Source organism: Eumetopias jubatus, unplaced genomic scaffold (assembly GCF_037043125.1).
Source record: "Eumetopias jubatus isolate StellerSeaLion01/CBP00866 unplaced genomic scaffold, mEumJub1_p1.0 scaffold_7, whole genome shotgun sequence".
Classification (NCBI taxonomy): domain Eukaryota; kingdom Metazoa; phylum Chordata; class Mammalia; order Carnivora; family Otariidae; genus Eumetopias; species Eumetopias jubatus.
The window spans coordinates 86,126,032-86,146,954 of record NW_028274813.1 but is presented as its reverse complement, the minus strand read 5'-3'; the positions used below and the strand labels follow the sequence as shown (position 1 = coordinate 86,146,954).

General features: G+C 34.4%; 1 protein-coding gene across 2 annotated transcripts in view; it reads right to left on the bottom strand.

Annotated features, from left to right (window-relative positions):
• Window positions 1–1,612: 1,612 nt before the first annotated feature.
• Window positions 1,613–20,923, bottom strand: part of GOLM2 (golgi membrane protein 2) — a 119,049-nt gene continuing 99,738 nt past the window's right edge. Inside the window, exons 9-10 of one of the 2 annotated variants that reach the window (XM_028126726.2) lie at window positions 9,773–9,940; window positions 1,613–2,915 (exon numbers count right to left, since the gene is read on the bottom strand). In XM_028126726.2, the coding sequence (XP_027982527.1) occupies window positions 2,845–2,915; window positions 9,773–9,940 (239 nt within the window). In that variant the 3' untranslated portion in view covers window positions 1,613–2,844. The remainder of the gene's footprint in view (window positions 2,916–9,772; window positions 9,941–20,923) is intronic. The other variant, XM_028126727.2, reaches the window with a different exon arrangement.

Here is a 20,923-nt window from a genome sequence, read left to right as displayed (position 1 = left end):
ATTGAAACCATAGGGTCAGACATGTATGTAGGGGAATAGAATTTTCCAAGGCTAGCCATTATGGGAAGTAACTATCCCCCTCATAACTATGCAGTTTTTGTTTTATTTTGTTTTCTTGCAGATTCTCTTTCCTCATATTCTAGAAAATTTTGTTATAGGATATACAGGACAAGTCAAAAAGGCACACAATCTTGAGATTTTTCTAAAATAAAGGTACATATTTTAGAAATGATTTTGAAGTCGTATCCACATTTTCCCTGGAATCATCCCTCCATGTATATTTTATTTTACATATTCTTTTTATGGATTAGTAGCAAGTGACCTAAACCTACAAGGTTCTCCCTACCCTACCCTTACCATACCTCTTCAGCCTCATTTCTCCCCCCTTGCTCATGATACTCTAGCCTCACAATTATAATGTTTCAGTTAAGTGGAAACTTAATTATTTGGAAACTTAGAGACCTTGAAACCTTAGAACTTTATTTTTAATAGTTCTCATGATTATTTAAAATTAGCTGGTTCATGTGTTTACTTATATATTGTCTGACAGCTCCAACTTGAAAGCTCCATGAGAACAGAAATCTGGTCTATCTTATCCACTACAGTATTATTACATAAGACAATGCTGGGCAGATAGGAAGCATTCAGTACTTGTTAAATAAACTAGCACTACAATAAACAACCCTAATATAAATCTTTCTGCCATTCTAGTTTAGCTTAGCCTAAAATGTATTATAAATTTGCTCAAATTTTAGTGTTAAAATGTAGCTATTTGCATCACATGAGTGTGATATGTGTATATGTATCAGAATCAGCAAAATAGTAAAACAAGTTTAATTTTAATTTATTAGAACCCAGTAAGTGATGATTTTAAAAGCAGAGTTTCCATCAAATTAACACTTAATTCCGGGCAAAAATACATGTAAAAAACCTAAATCTTAAGGCAGAAGTAAAATATTATAAAAACCAGCATGTCTATTACAGACTGTAGAATGTCAGAATTTTAAGAGATTCACATAGTATTTTATAGCACTAAAATGTTAATACAGTCAGAAATATTATCAATTGGTCCATGATTTCTCAGTTTATAAAATGTCTGGACTAATTGAAGAAATTTTGCTGTATAAGTAGTAGCTACCATATTAAGTGATTCTTTTTATGACAAAGGCAGGAAATTTCATGGTTTTCATTTGTAAAGATTTTACAGTATTAAATATAAAGTATTACTAGAAGTATGTTTTAGATTCATCTTCCCACCCTAATGCCCAAAAGGTGTACATCAATTCCCTTTAACTGCATTTTTTTTTAAATTCTGTGAATTATCATACCTATTCATTATAGGCCTGACTATACTCAGCAAAGGCATGAATTGCTTATTTTGATTTGGTAGAAATAACAATTTTAATAAATTACTATATATTTTCCTGGTCGCAAAATAATTTCAAGCTGAAGTCTAAGAATTTTTGCACCTCTAATAAGTGAACAGCTTTTTTACCTCTTTAAGTTTGAATTTTTGACTACAACCTGAGCACAAAGGACAGGGAGGGAAGCATTTCACGTTTATGCGCAATTAACAAAAGGACTTCTGAAAAACAGAGTTAACAACCTTAAATTTCTCTGTATGATCAAAACCTTTTATTTTGGGGTGGGGGATAAAATTTAAAAGATTTAAATCCAAAAGCAGGGATTAACTTATCTAGCTTATGCATTCTATGGAATAGTGTCAAAAAAGACAAATGCATTTAAAATAATTTTGTAAGTCTAGCAAATATGAGGTTTATGGGTTCTTAACAACATATTAATTACAAAGATTCTTCATCTTTATTACAAACTTGTAAGCTATTTTAATAAAATGGCTGTAGACCTCACTGTACTTCTACTTATCTGTGCATTAATAAAAATCTGTTAAAACTCCTTATTTAGTACTTCTGAAAAATTCTAGTCAAATAAGATCACTATAACTACCAGAGAAGCTTTGAAATACTGATTGCAGATTCATTTCCAAGTTGATTTAGCTTCTTTCAGAATCTGGCATTTAAATCATGAATATTTTCACCAACTTGGACTCTGAAAATATAAAAATTTTAGCCAATGATGGTTAAACAGTACTAGCATGATGTGAAAAAATAAAAACTGAAAATACATTGTCAATCATGCATTTCACAATTTCATGAACTAAGTAAGGTAAAACTCATAAATATTGTTATGTCTTTGCAGGTTACCTCAACTTCCATCAGGCATCAGCTGAAAACTAATCTGCCAAAACACATTAGCACTCATGTAAAATAAAAGAAGTAGGGAAATGATTTTGCACACATGCTGCCCAGTGTTTGGCCTTCAGGTTCCAACCCCTCTTTTATGTAACTATTCTAGGTGTAACTCCATGAAGAGCATGAGATGAGGAGTAGATAGAACAGAACATCTGTTGGGCTAGCAAGAATATAATAGTGTATAAAAAGTTTTTCAGCTGAGTGTTCTCACTGGGGCTATGCTATGTGCAACATATAAACTGTACAACCAATTTTTCCTATTTGTTCATTTGTGGAACGAATTAGGCTCAATAAAATGTAAAATATACATTAGTTCATTTTAAATGCAAAGATTACAGTTTTGTTTAGTTTGTTTTTGACTCAACTGTAATATAACCAAAAAAATCTCTGCTTTAATAATACAATATGAAAAAGTTCACCTATGTACATGGGTACAATTCTTCATTAAAATTTTTCCTTAAATCTATCTCAATCTATCTTTACAACTGATCTTTACAACAAAAGTCAAAAACAACAAAGTAGAAATGATTCCATTTTACAGCACTTTAGGTTTTCTGAAGTTTTCCTTTAGGGCTTAAAGAACATCATTGAAACGTTGCTTTCCATAGTCTGCAGGATCCATCTGAAGTTCTCGTTCTTCATCATCTGTAAGGGAAATAGTTATGTATCAAGAACATTATTTTTAAAATCACTTGCAGAAAACCAATTAAATAATGCGTCAGGTTTTTTCTCAGCCTTAGGGTAGTTTTCTGCTTGTTATTTTACGCCTTCTAAAATAGTATTCTATTCCTTAGTTGCTTGGCTGAACAGTGAAAAGTCTGCTTTCCAAAGTCTTCCAATATATTGGAAGATTACTTAATTTTTTTCATCAAATCATTATTTTATTTTTACATTATACATATTTTCTTTCAGTGGGTAGCATTTGTATTATTTTATACCCAACGTTAGCACAATTACTTAGTACTAAGTTTTAAGGAGGGCACGTACTGCATGGAGCATTGGGTGTTACACGAAAACAATGAATTGTGGAAGATTACTTAATTTTAACAAATCTTTTGACAGTAGTTAGATATAGAAGTAGATAGAAGTAGAGCTAGATATAGTTAGCAAAACTTTAGGAACCCACAAACATTGAGGAGTTGATCCTTGTATATAAAATGTAATATTACTACTAGATGAATTAGTCCTTTAAATTAAAGTTTTGGTAGAATCCATTCTGTATACATTTTCATGCCTTTAAAAACCAGCTTTTTTTCTAATTACAAAATGAATCCATACTCATCACATAAAAATTATCAAATAAAAGATAGGAAAATAAAAATTACTCAGAATCCCAATATTTAACATTATAGTGAATTTCTTTGCTCCTCTGCAAAGAGCTTACCAGCAACTTCTTAAATGAAATGTACTAACCAAAACTTAACTTTTTCTTTACCAAAAAGAAAATAATTATTTTATAATATTGTTAGTAAGATCCTCAAAGTCACTTTGCAACTATATTAAACAACTCCATATAATACTTTGGAGTTTGACTTATTTAGCTATTGACAGGTACTTCTGGGTCCTTCTTGGCTATCACCTGTCATTTCACATTACTGTTAGCTTATCTGCCAGTAGCAATCCCTTTCTAGTTTTGTTCTAAACTACAGGTTTTGAAATAAGACTGCTCAGAATACAAAAATCATGTTAGAACAAGAATGAAAAGTAATTTAATCAAAGCAAAGAGGCTTCTTTTTTGGTATATGGCTTTCGTGACATCTTTTGGCTCCTCCACAGCCTTAAAACATGATTTTTCATACTTTCTGGTTCACAGTTACAATTACTCAACAGCTTCGTTTTTGATAGACTGAGGTGTTACTATCATAATTGTCAGGAAATATAATTTTATATAAAGAGTTATATGTTAGAATTCAAATTCACGTGTATACTACAGCTTTCTGAAATCTGTTCTTTTAGATTTGAAAGGTTTTCCACTCTCAGCTTCTCTAGTATATCCTATAGTAAAATTTTGTTCAAGAAAGATGCCATATGGTGTATGCAGTATGTATTAACTTTACATAATGATGTGTTCTTATTTCTTCTTTATGTTTATTCATAAAAAATGCCAAATAAACCAACTTCCTTTTTTCCTCTCAATAACTTTCCTATTAAACTTATAGAAATTCTCATTTAGAATTGCAGGCAACCATTTTGCATCATAAGCTAACAAAATGATCTCATATCCTCAATAGCGTAATCCACTAGGTATGATAACCTCAAATCTGTTACAGGTAAAGGCTGAAATTGTATCCATAATCACACGCATATTTTGAAAATATGCTAACCAATCTCTTATCATAGAACTCTTTATACTTTAAAAATTATCTTTGGGTTTTTTTTTTAAGATTTTATTTATTTATTTGACAGAGAGCACAAGCAGGGGGAGCTACAGGCAGAGGGAAAGGGAGAAGCAGGCCCCTTGCGGAGCAAGGAGCCCCATGTGGAACTGGATCCCAGAACCCAGGGATCATGACCTGAGCCCAAAGCAGACCCTTAACCGACTGAGCCACCCTGGTGCCCCAAAATTATCTTTGTTTTTTTTTTTTTTATTTAAAGATTTTATTTCTTTGACAGAGAGAGCGAGAGCAGGAACACAAGCAGGAGGAGTGGGAGAGGGAGAAGCAGGCTTCCTGTGGAGCAGGGAGCCAGATGCGGGACTCAATCCCAGGACCCTGAGATGATGACCTGAGCCGAAGGCAGATGCTTAATGACTGAACCACCCAGGTGCCCCATAAATAAAATCTTTTAAAAAATAAAATAAAATAAAAGTAAAATAGTCACTGGCACCTCTCCAGAAAGCTCTCCTTAGGATTCATGTTATAGGACATCACCTATAAACACATCTTTTAGGACTTCAGTAATTAAATGAAAACTTAATCACCATGGAGCAGTGGGAAAACCAGCTATACAAAAAAGAATTCCTAGAAATTTAACAGAAAACTTATTAAAAGGAAAAAGTAGATATGCTGGAAGATTTTTTAAGTGAATAATTATAAAGAAAATAAGAGCAAAGCCCTAGGAATAGAAAAACTGAATTCTAGTCCAGACCCAGGCACTTATTAACAAACCTGAGCTACTTTCTAAACCTCTTTAGACCTTTAATTAGCTTCTCAATAGATACAGATAGCAACTGGTTTTCCTATCTCAAAATAAAATAATGCATATGAAGGCAGTCTTTACTTCCAAAGTCTTCTATAAATATAAAGAGGAGTTTGTTGGTTCTATTAATTTATGCTTTTAATCAAATTTTAATATGGTGCCTTCACATTATTTTTCAGAATTCTACAGGACTTTTGGAATATTGTATTTTTCTTACATTGAGCTATTATTTACATTAACTAGAGTCCATTTTCAGTGTAGCTATTCTAACCAGAATTCAAATTTCTATTGACAACCTTTTAGCATGTATTTGTAAAGTATGATGAAATTACCTTACCAAATCTGATACAGAACAGAGAACCACTAAATATAATTGTATTTTATTTCATTTTACAAAGCGGCAAAATCTGCAAATATCTCATTAACATAAAATGACTATTAAAGGAAATACAAAAACATTCATAATTTATTAAATAATTCCTAAATTCCCTCTGAAGTCAAGAAAGGACCACCTCCATAAAGCAAGCTCTACCAAGCAAGAACATCTTGGGGTAATAAGGCAGTGAGACTCCACTAAAATATGCAAATTAATCCACAGGCCAAAGTACAGTTATCCTCTAAAGCAGGCAATCCAAAGAAAAAAATTCTGTTTGCTTTTACTTCTTAAAAATTATTATTCAACAAACATTTATGTAGTGCTTATAGTGCAAAAGACGTGTTCTAAGTCCTAAACAAGTATTTGAATCATATAATCCAAATAACAACAGGTAACTATATCCCTATTTTATAGATAAGTATATCGAGGTACAGAGGTTAGATAATTCACAAAGGTCATAGAGCTGGTAAGTGGTGGAGCTAGGATACAAATCCAGGCAATCTGGCTCCAGAATCCAGGCACTTAAGCATTATATTAAGCTTCCTTCCATAAATATACCCAGTTATATGCAGGTCATATTCTATTAAGCAAACTTGGAACTTCTATGGGATTAAAGATAAGAGTTAAGAGAATGTGTAAACATCCATCTCCGTATTACAATAAAGAATGAATTAAAAGACATATCCATCAGATATATAGTGTTTCCAGAATTAATCTATTCACTGGGTCACTTAAAAGAAGGCAGGAAAAAGAATTTTTACACCAATGTAAATAAAATAATATTTCTTTTAGAATGCTTCAGGAAACCAGGAATTAAAAATCAAAATAAACCAGGAAAAATAGGCTTCATTTAATTCTACAAGAAAACACTCGATAGGTAGTGCTGTCCCAAATGATCAATACATACGAACAAGCATTAGAGATAAAGCTGGAATCCTCTAGCTCTCTAATGGCAGAGATGATGCCAAAATCTCCATTTCATAATCAAGAATTTGGGGCACCAAAGCTAGAATGTCTTTAGCTGAATCCAGAACCTCAGTACAGCAACTAGAATCTCTAATTCCAAGGACCCAACAGATTGAGAAAAAAAACTACTAATATTAGAAAGAGCAGAGAAGAGCCCCTAATGCTAGAACCTTAGCAGTATTTCTGAAGTGCATGTTTCAGTTTTTTTAATTGAAGTAGAGTTGATACAATGTTCCATTAGTTTCAGGTGTACAGCATAGTGATTCCACAAGGCTATACATTATTCTCTGTTCACCACAAAGTGTAGCAACCATCTGTTACCAGCATGTTTCAATTTTTGGTATCTTTCTAGCTGCAGAGTCTCACTGGTGGTAGTAAAGTTTCCACTTTCTTTCCTGGGTCTGGAGGAAGATGTGTTTCAGGCATGCTCCAATCTGAAACACATTTTCCCATAATACCTGTGTTAGAGATAGTGCTCCACTATGAATGTGACCACAGAATTTTAGAACTGAGAAGGACCATCTACTGTAGTTCAACATTACAGATGAAGAATTGTGGTCCAGAGAGTTTAAGTGACTTGAAAAACAATACACAGCTGGTCTCCTAACTCCGACTAATGTTTTTTCTCCCACTTATTCTACTGCCGGCTTTGGCTACAAGTGCAAACTGGCCTGGAAACCCGACCATTATTTCTACATTGAAACTATGAAGAAATGCTTTTAAATTCTAAATATTCTAACTTAATAATAAACATTTAGATTCAAATTGTTGATAAACAAGGGAACACCTATAATTGTCCCTTCCCACTTTTTGGACAGTTAATACTACATCTAAAGATTCCCTGAAAACATGTTTAAAATTAATTGGGTCTACAATAATCTTTTTTAGCCAGTTCACTCAAACTTATCCCTCTTCATCTGCTGTAGCTGATGTTCTTGAATCTTTGTCCCCTATGATAAAGAAGTCCCCTTGGTAGCTATCTTATCCTTCTGCTGCTGTCATCTAGTAAACCCCAAAATGGGATAAAAAATAAGTTAAGCGGCAACCCCCAGCTCAAGTAAGCTTCACTAGCAAATGAGGAAACCCCAAAATTTAACAATCCTCTCCCTACTTCATTGAGGGTATCATCTTAGATCATTTCCTCATATTCCTTAGAACTGATGCATTTATTTCCTTGTGGAAGGGAAAGCAGAGCAGCATGAGGGTACTGGAGACCTAAAGTGGCAACGAGAACTGGGGGTGAGAGAGGGAGAAGGGTATAGGAGAGAAAGAGAGAAGGCACTGAAGATAAATGTACTTACTATGGATAAAAGCCATACAAAATAACTGAAATTTTGTGATAAAAGTCATTAACTTTAAGATAGCCTAAAACATAAGAAATGCTTTGCAATTATAGTTGAAATTATTTGCTCTAATAAAAACCTCAAAATTATCCAATGACATGATAGGTAGCAGCTCTTATGAAAGAAAACTAGACAATGTTTAAAGTGTAAACTAAGTTTATAAGACCAGAAGTTAAAAGGTTATTATTCTAGTCACAGTTGTAAGAATAAAAACTCAATGAGAAAGCATAAAATTATCAGTTAACAACATTTACCCAGGGCCCTATGTATGCTAAGTACTTTGGGGAGTGGGGGGATGGGTGAATATGATGGCAGAAAAGGATACAAACAAAATATAAGGCAAAATAAATGAAAATTCCTGCCCACCAAGAGCTTACAATCTAATTGGTGATATGGTATACATGCATGAAAAAGCCTGGAAACAATGTTATAAATAACTGCAAAAAAATATAATCCAAACAAATCACAAAGCAATGAGAAAAAATGGTAAAATTTATGAAAAATGGATGAGATTATAGAAAAGGTGGGTATAATTTATTCAATAGCTCCAAACAGTGTTTGAGTTCTCATTAATGTATCCTTAAATAACTCTTAGAATTATTATTCTCTCTTTCTATTCCCAACAACCATTCTTCCAAAACTAGAATGTACTATTGAAACAATGCCTACGTGGAAGTCAGAGTCTCTAGTTTCCCTTTTTCTATTAACTATGTAGTATTCTAGGACAACTATATTTTCTTCTGAGTTGTATAAAAACAACCCTTTTCATGAACCTAAATAAAATTTGATTACTTTAAAAAAGAGTTAAGGAAGAAAAAAAAAGAGTTAAGGAAGAAATCAAGACAGTTTACATTGGAAAATATTCATGCATCACATTATAAAATCTAATACATCACACATTATGTTCATAATCAACTTTACAGAAAGAGAAAAAGTTCCACAAATACTACTAAATCATATTAGCAGGCAAAAAACAAACCTAAAAACTTGCAATAATGCAACATACTCTGATATGCATGCATGGGTAGGGCTGCATGCACACAGGTAAATTCTGAACTTTTAATAACTTAAAAGCTCAGAAGTTACACAGTTAACAAGGAAAATATGTTGAATCTGTGTATTAAACATGAAACAGACAAGTCTTTACAAACTATTAAATATAAATTTTTAGCTTCTCAGAAAAAATTTCAGAAACAGCCTTCCTATACTGAATCAGTAGTGAAATAATCTTATCTTCAGTGTGGAGGAGACCATTACTTTTGGGGCTTCCCTTACAACAAAAAGGCTGTCTGGTCAATATTTGTACCTAGAATAATGAAATGTTTTCAGATGAGAAATTGGAAAAGAATTATTTTCTGGGAGCATTTGCCTCAGGTAAACTCTAGAGCTATTTCAAACAATTTAAATCTGAAATTTCTGAATATTCTTGAGTTTCAAATTATAACTATATCAATAATGCATGTAAGATAACTAAAATGAAAATACTTAAATAAAATAATTAATATCTACATATATGACTATCATAAAATTGTTTTCAAAATAAAATTGAAATCCTACAGGATCTCTTTGTATTAGGATTATAATGCCACTAATAAGTGGGGAAAATTCTACACAAATTCAACCAAAAAATTTAGAGGTGGGTTTCACGGTCACAGCATGGAGGCCAGGCCCACGCTCACCTTGGACGTCTTCCTCTCCACCATCACCATCTTCTTCCTCATTGTAAGCCAGCTCAGCCTGCTTGTCTGCCTCGTACTCACCTACGTTACCATCATCCCCATTATAATCCGCCAGTTTAGAGCCATGCTGCGGATCAACAGGGGATTCATTCTCATCAAAGAACCGGCCTGTGAAGTAGGTAGAGGATTAATTCAAGAGTAAAGAGAGAAGAAAAGAAGGGATCTACACTGGAGGCAGACCAGAAAGTAGACAAGTGAAACCTGGCAACTTTCAGGGTACTGGTTATAAAGAAGATACATTTTGTGAAGGTTATCCAAGACAAAAAAGAAGAATAAAGACTGAAAACAACTTTTTCCTTTTAAAAGAGAATTTCTCTTTTGTGTTAATTTTAGTACTTGCTACTTAAGGTGTGAGTATTTTCTTAAAAGATTACCATTTTCAGGACTGTTTTCCTAATAACCAACAACTTCTCCAATATAAGTATTTGTCTAATTTACCACTTTAGAGAACAATAAATAATTTTACTAGTAGATATAATACATTTGGAATCTGTAGTCTTTTATTGTTTATGAAATACTACTTTCTATAAATAATTTTGCTAACTTTTTTTGTAAAAATAAACAAGTACTATGCAGGCTAGTTTCTTTTTGGATGCTAAGACAAACTAACAACTGAGGGCTATCTCAGGTTCCTTCAGGGACAGTGACTCACACTATAGCCTTGGATTTCCAAGGAGGGATGGGACAAAGAATAAACCATCAGAATTCCTGGTGGTATGTGTTTTTTTCAAAAAAAAAAAGAGATAAAGCACAAGTAATTCTGATTTATTCTTTCCCATTTCCTAAATAGGACTTTTAAAAGTCAGAGGTAGAGGAAGCTTAAGAAAGTTGACCTACATGAGACTGTTACATTGCACACATTCATAAAAATAAGAAACCAAAAAGAGCAATAGACACAGTATCTACTGTAGAAAGCTATTCAACAACTAAGTATTGAAAATAAAAGTGTTAGGCAAGCTAAGATCTGACTCATAAGTTAAACTCTACTTTGACATTAAATTTAAGTAGCAAAAAGTAAATTTTATTCCAATCCCTAAAATATAAATAACAGTAACTTACTAATGATGAAAGAATTTAAGACTTTAAAAAATTATGAAAACTTTCTATGATAAGTCTAAAATTTTTTGAATTATATTTTTAAGAATTACATTGCAATGAAACATTCAGGAAAAAAATTAATGACTTCTTTGCTTGGGAAGAAAAGTTAAGTGCAAATGGAAAGAATTATGGAGGTATTGGTCAATTTTACAAATAGCTCACCACATCATTAGGCCAATATATTTCTATTTTCTGGGTAAAGAGTTAATCAGGAAAATAATTAAAGAACAAATCACACTTACATAGCCTTTCAAGGATGGAGCATGTTTACAACAGGACACTTAAGTAATTGGGGCCAATAAAAAGAGCATAAAGTCATCTTACATCTATTCCAGAATAAGGTTGGATATGTACACTTAAAAAAATGGAAAAGTTGATAAAACAGAGTTAGAGAAAAGAAATGAATATAAAAGAGTTAAAAAGGAAAAAAACGGAAAAAAGAAGAATATGTAAGCTAATTTGTGAGAAAGACACCTTGTCTCCTAATGACAGTAATACAAAACATCTTAGTGGCTCTTGTTATTATTTCTTTCTCTAACAATAAAATAGATGACACCAATGTAAGCAGAAAAATGGGAGATTTATAGAGATCTATATTTTCTTTTTTTAAATGCAATATTTATTATGGTCTAAATACCTGGAGCAGTTAAAGCATCCTTACGCAATAAGAAACTGCTGTTTTATATATAAACATTTTAATATGGTAGTTACCAGTGAATTTCTCAAGAAATTTTTTTTATTTTTTATCAGTTATGAAATATAGAAGACTAAAAAATTAGTCTAAAAAAGCTATTATAAAATATAGTTAATATTACCGTACATTAACCAAAAAATTGTCCACCTATACCTTTTATAATATTCCAAGAGAACAATTTACAGTTTCTTTCTTTTATAGGTGTTTGATGATCTGACTAGCCTGAATTCTGTCCTAAAAGTATAATACTACAATTAGTGACACTAGACACTAGACACTAGACAGAGATAACCAGAAGATCAGTAACAAGAATGGTTGAAAAATCAACCACAGGGGCACTTGGCTGGTTCAGTCGGAGCATGAAACTCTTGATCTCAAGGTTGTAAATCTGGGCATACAGATTCCTTAAAAAAAAAAAAAAAAGAATGGATGACCACACCACTGTCCTTTGCTACATAAGTAATTTGTGCTATCAGATATACAGAATTTTCACCTTTGGAGAAAGAGCTAATCCTTCATATAGGGTTTCCAATACTATGATAGCCAAAACCAGGGAGGAAAAAAGAACAAGCTACACAACGTTACCAGTCAAGTTGGGACGTCAAACTTCACATTAAACTGAATGAATATGACAGTATAAATAAAAATGCCTAACAATAATAAATATAACAGGCTGCTAAATTATATAATTTTCAGGCAACATATTTGCAAAAAGAGTTATATAAGGGAGGGCACCTGGGTGGCTCGGATGGTTGGGCGTCTGCGTTTGGCTCGGGTCATGATCCCAGGGTCTTGGGATCAAGTCCCGCATCGGGCACCCTGCTCCTTGGGAGCCTGCTTCTCCCTCTGCTTCTCTGTCCCTCTCTCTCTATCCCTCTCTCTCTCCCTCTGTCTCCCATGAATAAATAAAATCTTTATAAAGAAAAGAGTTATATAAGGGAGAAATCCGTGTGGGTTAGAGCTAGAAGGGAAGGTTTCAAAAAAGAGGCAAATGTATTGAACCATAACAGAGAGAAGGAAAGAAACATTCGATGAATAGGTTAAGAAGGTGGATGGGAGTATTCAGGAGACAGTAGAGAGATTAATTTGACTGGATTTATATTAGACTGTAGAAAGAGGAAGTTTAGACAAGAAAATTAGGAATAATTATGGAAAATCTCTATAGTTAGAGACTTTAAAGGGCCTCCTATATCCACTTCACAAGGTCAATGTTAGAATGAATGACAAAGTATATGAAAGTATCTACAATGCTTTTTCATCCAACAAAGACTCACTAATGTATGTGAAAGGTATTGCACTGGGCACTGTGACGCAAAAATAAACTTACCATCTCTATTTCTGGTAACGCATTGTAGTAAGGGAGACAAACATGTAAACTAATATTTAGAAAATGATGCTGTGTGTGCTATACCAAAATGACCTAGAAAGTGATATCTGAACATGGAGACTTGCTACCATTGGTTTCTATTTGATAGAGGAAGTCTGGACTTTAGGTAGGAGGCAAAAGGCAGTTGTCATGATTTCTTTTAAGCTCTCTGAGAACAGGACTCTAATCTGGCTTATGTACCATAGCAACTCCACTGTCTATTCAGGTAAGGAGCTATGAGGACTTAGACTAGAGAGATATAACAGGAAATTAGTTAGGAACAGATAAATCAAATACATTTAAAAATGACAAATTGAGTACATGGCACAATGGAATGGAAAGACTCAAAGAATGATTTTATAATCCTAGCCTAGAAACTAAAAATAAAGATATTTGTACCCAAAATGGAACAATTGAGAAAGTATGGGAAAGCAAATGCTTTAGGTATACTGAACTTAGGGTTACAGTAAGATGTCCAAATGAAAATATTTTATAGATGCATGGAAATATGGAACTAGACTCTAGGTACAAAGTGAGGGCTAGGTGTATATATTTAAGATTGATAAAGATGATAGGTTAAATTATGGGAAGATAATTTCTATTAGAAAATGAATATTTACAAAAAACAGCTATAAATCAAAGAAGTGATCTTAGGTAATGACTGCATTTGAGAAGGGGAAAAGGAAGTAATAAGGGTAAAGTTATCACATGATGGTGTAAAGCTGTGATATGTTTCAACAAGAATTAAATATTGTACTTTATCTCTGAAGCATTTTACCTATTTGAAGATTTTTAATTCGGTTCTATCTCTCAGTAACCACAATGCTAAAACTGTGCCCAACTAGGTGAGTAATATGGTAATTATATTAGTTTGGATCCCCAAATTTCCTTACATTTTTGCAAAATTCAATTGTGTACCTGAATATTATTTTCATCCTGGTGGCTCCTTGAAAATGATTAATTTACAGCCTATCAGTAACAAGATACTAGCTCCATCCCAACAGTTTAAACATGAGAAAAAGAAGAAAGAAGTAACATACGCTCTAGCTACTGAAAGTCTTTGGGTGGTATCAAGTTGTAAAAAAAATCCGAAGAGATTGTTGATAGACTTTTCAGTTCACTTTAAACAATACAATAGAACTTCATACAGAATGATGGATATTCTGTAAAACACCTTAAACATCAGACTGCAAACTTCCAAAACCAGTAGAAAACGAAAGGATGACAACAAATAACTATAACATTGCACAATCACAAAAAGGCATTTCAATCAAGAGAACTAGACTGTATGTTTTAATCCCGTACTGGAAATCAAACCAAGGTAAGTAACTTTTTTGCTTCATTAGCTCAGGTTTCGCTTTTAGGTTTCAATTTCTCAGCTATTGTATGAAAAACAGGTTTTATGTTTTTCTAGTCATTCTTTTAATATGTTATCACTATTGTAAAGAAAATGAATCAATCTGAGTTGGTCATAATAACTCTAGAGAGAAAGAAAAGGAAATTTTACTCTAAAGAAGGCAACCTCTTTTTCTAGCCTCATCTACTCCTGGTATCCACTTTGTACCATTCATTTGGACATCAACGCATTGAAATGATTCTTATATTATTCAATTTAACACCTACAGTTCTGACTACTTCAAGTATCCCTGAGGGTCCATGGTACGTGAAAACTTATAATCTGTTGAGACATGAATTAGAGTTTGAATGCTGGAAGGGTGAGGTGTGCAAATTGTGACAAAAATGTACTGCAGGCTTTCCCCACCAAACCATGTATAGGGAAAACTACCGACTGGCTTTTGAATGGCTTACTTTGATTTCATTATGAGGCACATTATGGGGCTAAAAGACCATACTTATTTTACATCTCAAGGTATAGGACCTGCATGTAGTAGGCACAGGAAGAAATCTGTTAATTGACTGTTGACTTATGGAAGGTAAAGAGAAACCAGAGAAATGAAAGAAGCATAGTAGCTGGAAATTATGTCTAACAGCATCTGAAAAATCTGACCATCATCACACCCACTACCCCATTCCCAATGCAAAGAGGTTCAACTGCTCTTTCCCCTTCTTTACATTATCCACAGGCTACATTTTTGTTATTTTTTAAGACTAATTCTATGAGGGGAAGGGAGAAGAAGAGAAGGGAAACATGTAATTTGATTTGCATCAAGGTCAAATACTGTTCTCCTTTACCTTTTGCTTTTATCCTCCACCAAACATACTGGACTAGTCTTAGAACTAGCATAAGATAAAGGGGCCTGGAGGCAGGAAGTAATTTGCTAATTTTTGAGTAAGTAATACCAGGCACATGTCACTTATTTATGACAAGTACATTAATCTTATGTACATTAAGTAGTTGGACACTCTATTTCAACTTCAGTATTCAAATATTCTTAATAGATTCTTTTAAGATTTTATTAATTTATTTGAGAGAGAGAGAGAAATAAAGCACAAGAAGGGGGAGGGGCAGAGGGAGAGGGAGAAGGGGGCTCCCCACTGAGCAGGGAACCCAATGTGGGACTTGATCCGAGGACTCTGAGATCATGACCTGAGCCAAAGGCAGACACTTAACTCACTGAGCCACCCAGGTGCCCCGAAAATTTTTTTTTTCCTTTTTTCTTTTCTTTCTTTCTTTCTTTCTTTTTTTTTTTTAAGTAAGCTCTCCACCCAACATGGGGCTTGAACTCAAGACTCGGAGATCAGGAGTCCCATGTTCTACCAACGAAGCCGGCCAGGTGTCCCTACAAAAATCTTTTTTCTTTTTTCTGTTTTGTTTTGTTTTAAATTTTTCTTTATAAAGTAGCGCTATGATCCATACTTTACAAAAGTTTGACAGATTTTTCTATTTTTTTCTTATTAAATATTTTCAGATATACAGAGAAGTGTGCAGAATATAACATCCATGTTTCCATCATCCAGAATTTTGTCTAACTTAAAATTTTTTTGCCATATTTGTTTTAGAACTTTTAATAAGGAAAACATTACAGATACATAAAGTTCCCCAGGACTTCTCCCTAGCAGTCTCCTCCTATCCCAAAGATAACCTCTATCTTAAACTGGGTGTTAAACATCCCCATGAAACTTAATGTATTCTTCGATAAATAGTATTGATTCACAAGCCTCTAAACTTTAAATACATGGCATCTGGGCAGGAAAGAGTTAACTTGGCATGCCTGGTTTGCTCAAACCTTGTGCATTCCAAAGAAAGGTTTGTCTTCAGGATTGGTGGTTGGCTAGAAGCTGGAAGGTAACTTCTGAGCCTATGGAATGTTGTGCCTGATAAGCATTTTTGTATGCCTGAGGCCTTGGGCCATGCTATACCAGTATGATTAGATAAATTTACCCTAACAAAGCAATTTATGGTGTATATTTGTTTTTGCTAGGTGGAGGGTAGGAGGGCTAGAGTCTGAGTAACTGAGCTCAGTCATGAGGGTATCACATGACATGTGGGCACTACATGACTGACTCCCAATAAAAACTCTGGACCCCAAGGATCAAGCAAGTTTCCTGAGTTGGAAACACTTCACACATGTTGTCACACATGTTCGCTCGGAGGGTGAAACAAATGCCATGCAACTCCAATGGGAGGGGACACCTGGAAGCTTGCATTGGCTTTCTCCTGAAACTTGCCCCATGAGCCTTTTCCATTTGCTGGTTCTAATCTCTGTCCTTTCATTGTACTAAACTGTAACTGTGAGTATAACTCTTCTGTGTCCTGTGAGCACTTTTAGTGAATCATCAAACCTGAGGGTGATTTTAGGACTTCCAACATAGCATAATGTATCTGTTTCACAACTTGCTCTATTCTCTCATTATGCTTTTGAGATTTATCCATGTTGATAAATGTGGCTTTGTTCATTCATATGAACTCCTATATATAATTCCATTGTATGTGTATGGTACATACACAATGATTTAACCATTCTCATACTGACAAACATTCATTTCCAATTTTCAATGTAATAAACAATGAATATTCTTGTACAGTTCTCCTAATACATATGAAAGTGTTTATAAGTACATATTAAGTTGTAGGGTATGTACATCTTCTTACTCTTAGGATTGCCTTCTGATTAACAAAAGTTCTTAATTTTAATCAAGTCCAATTTATCATTTTTGAATTCATGGTTAGCTTTTATGGGTGGGGGAGGGGAGATTAATCTGGTTTAAGAAATCTTTGCCTGCTCCATGTCATGAAGATACCATTTTGTTTTCTTCTCAAGGTTTTATTAGCTTTAAATTTTAAATCTGAAATCTATTTTTTTTCTCATTAAACTTTTGTTTTAATGGGTCTCAAAATTCTATGACAGATTTTTGGTCAAATTGTTTCCATTAAAAAGTACTGATTTTAAAAGCTAATAACTTAAAACTGCCACACACACACACACACACAAAATGGTCCACAAAACATTCTCCTTTCCTTCTGAAGGTCTTACAATGCATTGTTATCATTAACCAGTCTTTTACTATTAAACTTAAATGGCCAATGACACAAACAGTTCTGAGAACATTCTTCCACCACTGATGAAGACTGGGGTGGCAGGTTTGAAGATACTATTCATTTAGCCTTCTAAGCTTTTGAGGCAGACTCGGTGACCTTGCCAGGTCCAGCTGCCTTCTTGTCCACTGCTTTGATGACACCCACAGCAACCATCTGTCCCATGTCACGAACAGCAAAACGGCCCAGAGGAGGATAGTCAGAGAAGCTCTCAACACACACAGGCTTGCCAGGAACCATATCAACAATGGCAGCATCACCAGATTTCAAGAACTTGGGACCATCTTCAGCTTTTTTCCAGAATGACGATCTATCTTCTCCTTCAGCTCAGCAAACTTGCAAGCAATGTGACCTGTGTGCATATCCAGCACTGATTTGGCCTGGATAGTCACTTGAGTTGTAAAGTCATCTGCTTCCACTGGTGGGTCATTTTTGCTGTCACCAGCCACACTGCCACGAACATCTTTGACAGATACGTTCTTGACATTGAAGCCCACATTGTCCCCAGGAAGAGCCTCACTCAAAGCTTCACGCTGCATTTCAACAGACTTTTCTACAGTTGTAACACTGACTGGAGCAAAGGTGACCACCATGCCAGGTTTAAGAACACCAGTCTCCACTCGGTCCATAGGCATAGTACCAGTACCACCAATTTTGTAGACATCCTAGAGAGGAAGATGCAAGGGCATGTCAGTTGGACAAGCTGGTGGCAGACTGCAATCCAGAGCTTCAAGAAGTGTGGTTCCACTGGCATTCCCATCTTTATGGGTGACTTTCCATCCCTTGAACCAAGGCATGTTGGCACTTGGCTCCAGCATGTTGTCACTATTCCAACCAGAAATTGGCACAAATGCTACTGTGTCAGGGTTGTAGCCAATTTTCTTAACATAGGTGCTGACTTCCTTAACGATTTCCTTGTATCTCTTCTGGCTGTAGGGTGGCTCAGTGGAATCCATTTTGTTAACACCAACAATTAGTTGTTTTATACCCGCTTCAAATTCACCAACACAGCAGCAACAATCAGGACAGCACAGTCAGCCTGAGATGTGCCTGGAATCATGTTTTTGATAAAGTCTCTGTGTCCTGGGGCATCAATGATGGTCACATAAGACTTGCTGGTCTTGAATTTCCACAGGGAGATATCAATTGTGATACCATGTTCACCTTCAGCTTTAGTTTATCCAAGACCCAGGCATACTTGAAGGAGTCCCTCCCCATCTCAGCAGCCTTCTTCCCAAATTTTTTGATAGTTCTTTTGTCGATCCCACCACATTTGTAGATCAGATGACCAGTAGTGGTAGGCTTGCCTGAATCTACGTGTCCAATGATGATGATGTTGATGTCAGTCTTTTCCTTTCCCATTTTGGTTTAGGTTTAGCGGTGGTTTTCACAACACCTATGTTTTGGCAGCAAACCCATTACAAAAAAGCTCTGCAATCTATCTTGAATTTAATTCTGTATATTGTGGAGGTAGGAAAGCCAAGGTTAATATTTTCCCATTTGGCTATCCAATTGACCCAGTACTATTTATTGAAAAGACTATCCTTTCCCCCATTGCATTATATATTTTTCAAGCTTTTAAAAAAGATTTTATTTATTTATTTTGACAGAGGGAGAGAGAAGAGAGAGCATAAGCAGGGGGAGGGGCAGAGGCAGAGGGAGAAGCAGGCTCCCCTCTGAGCAGGGAGCCCAACACAGGGCTCAATCCCAGGATCCTGGGATCATGACCTGAGCCCAAGGTAGACACTTAACTGACTGAGCCGCCCAGGCATCCCCCCCATTGCATTATGTTATCAATGTTGTCATAAATCAAGCGACTACATATGGGTGGTAATTTCTTCATTCTTCAATCTGTTCCACTGGACCATCTGTCTATTCTTCTGACAATACCATATTGTCTTAATTACCTCATCAATAATAGTTTTATAATAATCTTGATGTCTGATAGAAAGTCACTAAGTTTCATTCTTATAGATTATCTTGGCTATTCTTAGTCTTTTGCATTACCATACATATTTCAGAATCACTTTATTTCCACCAAATTTCACCAATTCCATTGCTATCCATCCAATTCCAGCAAAAAGAAAAAATATGCCGCTGGGATAATGAATGGGATAGCACTGGAATTCCAGATCAATCAGAGAAGAACTGACATGTTTAAAACATTGAGCCTTCCAATCTATCAACAGGGATTTACTTATATATTATCTAATTTCTGTCAATAATATTTTGTAGTTTATAGAAGTTCTTTAAATATTCTGTTAGAATTTTTTCAAGAATCTGATGTATTTTATGCTATTAAAAATAGTTTTTTGGGGCATCTTTCTGGCTCAGTCAGTGGAGCCTGCAACTCCTGATCTCGGAGTCGTGAGTTCAGGCCGCATGTTGCGTGTAGAGATTACTTAAAATAAAAATCTTTTAAAAAAATAGTTTTTTAAAAAATTTCACTTTATGTTTTTTGCTGACATATACAAGTGCAATTAATTTTTTATTCTAGCCTTCTAATAACTTTGCTAAATGCTTATGTAGTACTTATTTACTTTAATAGTTTGTAGATTGTTTTGAGTTTTCCACATAAAATTATACCTGCAAATAATAACAATTTACCAGTTTTATTTCTTCTTTTCAATCTCTGTACTATTTTTTTTCACACTCTGTATCACTGACTAGGACATACAGTGAAAAGTTGAAAAGAAGTAATGATAGAGGTTATCTTAGTCTTCACGATTTCAAAGAGAAAATTTTTGATAGTTCAACATTAAGTGATGTTTGTTAAAGGATTTTTGTAGATACTCTTCATCACATTACTGTCTAGTCCTAGTTGCTTAGAGTTTGTTGTTTATCATGAATACATGTTGAATTTCTTCAAATGCTTTCTTTGCACGTATTGAGATGCACCTACTCGACCTGTCTCATATATTTTGTTAATGTGATGAATTACATAGACTGCTTTTCAAATATTAAAAAAACCTTGTGTTTTGAGAATAAAGCCAACATGGTCATCATGTATATCATTTTTATCTATCTCTGGATCTGATATGCTAATATTTTATTCAGTATTTTTAGATGTACAATGTTGGCAGGAACTGTCCTGTAATTTTCCTTTTTCATAAAATACTTAGTTCTGCCATCCAACTTATGCTGGCTTCATAAAATGAGTTGGGAGTTGTTACCTCATTTTCAATTCTCTGAAAAAGTTCATGTTAGATTAGTTTTATTTCTTCCTCTAAATGTTTGGAAGAATTCACCCGTGAAACCATTTGGGCATGAAAATTTCATCAAGGGAAGGTTTTAAATTACAGATTCAATATCTATTTTTTTTTTTTTTTAAGATTTTACTTTTAAGGGCACCTGGGTGGCTCAGTGGGTGAAGTGTCTGCCTGTGGCTCAGGTCATGATTATGAAGTTCCGGGATCAAGCTCCAAGTTGGGCTTC